At 38.5% G+C, this 4875-nt stretch overlaps 1 protein-coding gene across 1 annotated transcript; it reads left to right on the top strand.

The window, feature by feature from the left end:
* Window positions 1–218: 218 nt before the first annotated feature.
* On the top strand, window positions 219–4180 carry LOC133678498 (uncharacterized). The gene is made up of 4 exons (XM_062100804.1): window positions 219–572; window positions 662–784; window positions 2020–2640; window positions 3539–4180. Exons 1-4 carry the CDS (start codon window positions 423–425, stop codon window positions 3842–3844), a joined length of 1200 nt encoding a protein of 399 aa, XP_061956788.1. The 5' UTR covers window positions 219–422; the 3' UTR covers window positions 3845–4180.
* The last annotated feature ends 695 nt before the right edge of the window (window positions 4181–4875 follow it).

Genomic DNA, 4875 nt, shown 5'->3' with positions numbered 1-4875 from the left:
ATGGCTGGTTTTATATTTTAAAATTCTTACAAAGTCTTCATCAATTTAAACATTAATATTTTTAAATTTATTTTTCATTCATTAAGTCACTGAACTAGAAGTTTATTTCATGTATTTTGTTAAAGAAGAGCTTTAAGGAAATATGGCTGAGCTAAAATGATAAGGTGGTATAATTGCAAGATTTCATAAATTGATGATTTATTTGGAGTCTTCACAATAGGTCGCGTGCTTCAGTGTCTGCAGGTGAGTTGTTACTCATTAGCGGATTTCGACTTTCAAGTTCAACCACTTTCCTGCTGGACAGGCTGATTCTCTTTAATAGAAGCCTGTGCGTTTCACGGCTGCCCTTTCATTTCCAAAAATTCAAAATTCCCGGATTTTTTTTTTAAAAAAACCCTTACAGTAAACTATTTCCCGCCAAAATGATGATTGGCCACCGTAGACCTCCGATCTCCCCGTCACCGTCAAGAGCGATTCTCCAGTCGAAGCTCACAAAACTAGTCTCTCGCCACGAGCAAATGAAGATCTCATATCAGCAGCTGAAGTCTCAAATCGACACCGGTTTGCACCAAGTACCAAATCGTATTTATCACTATCAGTTGCTCGCTTCGATTTTTTGGTTCTTCTTCGGTTTTGTAGCTAAATTTCATTGATTTTGCAGGCAGAAGAAGTGTTTGCGTCTTTGGCGATTCCGTTGATGAAGCTTGTTGGTTTAAAAACTGTGGAAATGGCCAGTGAAGGACGATTCACTACAATTGTAATCGATAATAGTGATCTTAACCAGGTAATCACATCCTGAATCCATGCTTTTTATTATTATTATTTTTAGGTTATTACATTTTGATTTAATCGATATATTAGATATGTTTGGCAGAGGAATGGAGGAGTTGCTGGAGACCGAAATAATCAGATTAGTGCATTTGAAGTATTTTTTTTCTTTGAATGTTAAGATCTTGCTGTTAATTAGAATTAGAAAATTAATCTTGCGTGAAATATTTCGACTGATTAATTATCTAACTTCTTGTTGACCCTGTGAATTTGTGGATGAGATTAGTTAATTGTGCCTCCTTTGGACCTTCGTTTTATTAAATGGAAATCTGTTCAAGTTTTATGTTCTTAGTAGGATGATACTGTTAAACCTCAGCAATCAATATTTGGTTTGGCTTAGTGTGCTTGTGCATCCACGAGGTATGAACAAATTTTTCCCACGGTATCCAGTCCTAAACATTTGTTTACAATCCCAGAGGATTAGTTGCAAGCCTGCTACTAGCATATCTGCATAAGACCTTTGTTTTTAAGTTGTTCATGTTGAGCAAAGAGTTGTTATTGCAGTAAAAAAAAATGCTTGTTTATGGTTTGGGACTCTTTTGCCCTTTATCTTAGTATGGCAATGCTGAACATTCTATTATAATTCCGGAGAATTAATTGCATGTTTGTAAGTAGAGTATCTGTGGTAATGTCGGATGACAAAGAGTATGGCATTTGTGTTAAGTTGTTTTTTATGGACAAGAGAGTTGCAGGCTGCAGCATCACAGGGATAGCACTGATAATAGATTTTATAACTATAACTAGACTTGTGAAAAGCTCAAGTGGTTTTGATTTTTTTGCTGGTTAATTGTCTAACTTCGTTTGGGCTGTTTGAATTTGGGGATGAGAACAAATCGTAAAACGATGATGTTGGCCTACAGTTTCTTTAGAGTATATGAGATTTCAATAATTATGGAGTAAATTCAGATTGAAGCTTTTGAGTGTTCACACGCATATGGGTGAAATTCTCTCATGTTATCTGGTCCTAAACTTTGCCTTTTCAATCTCAGAGGAGTAGAACTCTGCAACTAGAACTTGTGTGATGCTGTTGCATGACAAGTTTGAGCTTATCTATACACGAAACTTTTATTAGTTAACCGTGGAAAACAGAGTTGCCTTTTGCCATGTCACAGCCATAGAAAATGCTAGTGGAAAATGTGGCTGTTGGGACATCCCTTGTATTTACTCTCAACCGGTATTTCATGTATTCAGGGAGAAAATTTTGCTTCTGGAGCAGCCATAGCTGGAAAAGAAATCATAGAGAAACGGAAGGTGCAATTTGTACAGCTTGTAAAACTCCTTAGACAAATTGAGTCCCAGGTCAATTCAAGCCAAGATGAAATCCTCCAGAACCTTGATAACCACCATGGCTTCCTTCAAAAACTCATTCAGAAATCCATAGGTTTAGTGTCCACCCTTGACAGTGAAAACCACGACACCACTGTCATCACAGTACGGCTTCTCCAAACCATATCCCACCATGTAACTACAGTGCTTAGATCAGTAATGGATGGTGTGGATGACCTAATACAGGGATTATCTCAACAGATGTGTAATCCTATGTTGGAATATGCCAAGGGCCTCAAGGATGATATGAAGAATGGAGCGTGCATGCGTTTATTGGCCATGGCGGATAAGATGGAAAAAGTGATGAAAGATGGCAGGGTTGAGTTGGAGGATGCAAGGAAGAAAGCGAGACTGGCTGAAGAGAGGAAGATTGAAGCGTTATGCAAGCTGAAGGAAACAGTAGAAAGAGTGAGGAAATTGAAGGAACACGTGACCTCTCTTTCAGAAGCCAAAAGAGGACTTAGAGATTCTTCATTTTCAGAAAAGGTACATTCACTTCACTCGTTCATCCTTGATAAATGACCAATCCCTCTTTTCTTCTCTATTCTACATCAATCCTTTGTTCTCGAGCATTTGATTTGGATTGATTATTGCACGTGTATGAAATGCATTGCTTTCGTGTTTTGATTAGGAGTACTGATATGATGTAGAAGCTGGCACACAGAATCAGCAAAAGTTGATATCACTATTTCACTTGGGTAACACATAGTGGTTTTGCTAGAAAACGTAATGAGAGGTGCTGGCTTTAGCCACTCCATCTGATCATTATGGAACTACTTTGTTTCACAAGGATAGAAAAAAACTGTTATTATTATTTTGCAACTGCAACAATAATTTATCGTTTTAAACGAGAAGGAAAACAAACTCCTTGGCTGTCTTTACAAACACGCGCGCGCGCGCGCACAGCTTGTGTGCATGCTTTGTTGCTTCTTTGACATTATACTGAAAAGAGTCAATAAGGAGTTGGAAATTCCAAGAATGACAAGATTAGTGGTTTCCATCAGCTCTTCATTCTAGCAACCAGTATTTGTCTCTCCTTTGTGCTGGAAAATCTTAAGAAAGCGAAAGGTTTGACTCATTAGTTTCTGCTTCAAATCTGAATGAATATCACAGAGACCACTAAACTTGTTATCGGACACATGATAAAAGCTATTTTACGTAGGTTTGTCGTTGTTCTGTGTTTTTTCGCCATCTCCATTTATTCATGTTCTGATTGGTCAACTTAACTCAAGGAAAAACATATGAAAGCAATTCACTTGAAAACATTTTCTTTTCTTTTAGTATTTGACGGTTTTGCTGGGATATTAAGCATCTGGATGGAGTCTTGCTTTTGTGAGCTCTTGGAAACAGTTGGTAATATCTTTCTTTTCCATCCCCTGTGAAGTTCTCAGACATGGAGGAAGACCGAACAAAAGATGACAAGCTATTGTGGGGGATATTGAAGAAGAAAAGAAAATGTAAAGTACCAGAGAGCCCCTTGGGACCTGAAATGCTTTTGTATTTTGGTGCCACTAAGGATAACCATAAGCCCAAAGGGGTGAGGCCATTGTCCAATCACAAACCAGCCAGAAGGAGCTGTACAGCAGGGCTGAGTCCAAAAACTCCATTCTTGAATGCTCTGATTCCTTTGGGCTCATCACCTTCAGCGGTAAATCAACCAGTAACTTCATTGAGGCACACTACTCACTGAATACTTGCTTAAACTTGTGGATTTGCTAGCTTTCATTGTCAATGGAGTGTTTTGCTTCCTTTTCAGTTAGCATGCCTGTTAACCTTTTAACGGGCTTGCACTAAGGTGCCATTTCTCAAATTGGAAGCAAATGCATGATTAAAATAGCACAATAGTCCCTTAGTACTGGAAGAGTTCTGTATGGAAAAACAGGCTTGCTTGTTTAAAGTTCACATATAAGATTAGTTGTAGGCCATTGCATCCTGTTTGCAGATTGAGAGTGCACTCTATAGTGACACTCACAATGATTACAAGAGAGTGAAATACTGAAAAGAAACGAAGTATGGTTCCCCTTTATTACAAGTGTTTTCTACTCGTGCAGATTTTCTGCAAATCGTCCAAAAGTGCATTTCTTATCTTTCAAGCTTTTGATGGTTAGTCTTTCAGAGAAAAACAGTCACAGAAGTTAGAAAGGCTCTTGGTCCAATTGGAGAACAGGCCTCAAAAACAATATTATGGCGTAGTTTGTTTCTTGATACTATTGCACCTGATGCTATATTTTGCCTTCCTTTAGAAGCTACATGTTTAGTAATACGCAGGTAGGCGGCCGTAGCCCACTCCATTTGCATTAAATACTGAAAGGGTGACTTTTCAAGTACTCAAGTTTGAGCTGGTTCTCGTCTATATGTCAACGAGGACATAAAAGTGAAGAATAAAGGAATGGAATATATATTGACCCAAACCCAATAACCTAACTTGTTATCAGAAGGAATATTAATCTCTTGGGAATCCAATCCTTGGATGTTGATGGATTGTCTCCTACTTGGTACCAATCAGGAGAGCCAGCACTCATCGATTCTCCAAGGAGAAGATGCAAGACACGAAATTTTCACCTTCCTGTTTGGGTTAACCTGTTTTCTCCAAAAGTAGGTGCATGAATAGTTATAAACTTATTTTCAACGGGTATAAGAAAACCTTATGACCCTCCTTCTTTGGGCACGCTCAAGAGATGGACCTCCCCTCTTCGCGTGCTCGAGGGAATGAGCATGCCC

This window comes from Populus nigra, chromosome 18 (genome assembly GCF_951802175.1).
Source record: "Populus nigra chromosome 18, ddPopNigr1.1, whole genome shotgun sequence".
Taxonomy (NCBI): domain Eukaryota; kingdom Viridiplantae; phylum Streptophyta; class Magnoliopsida; order Malpighiales; family Salicaceae; genus Populus; species Populus nigra.
The sequence above is the reverse complement of the archived record's forward strand: the minus strand, read 5'-3'. Positions and strand labels throughout refer to the sequence as shown.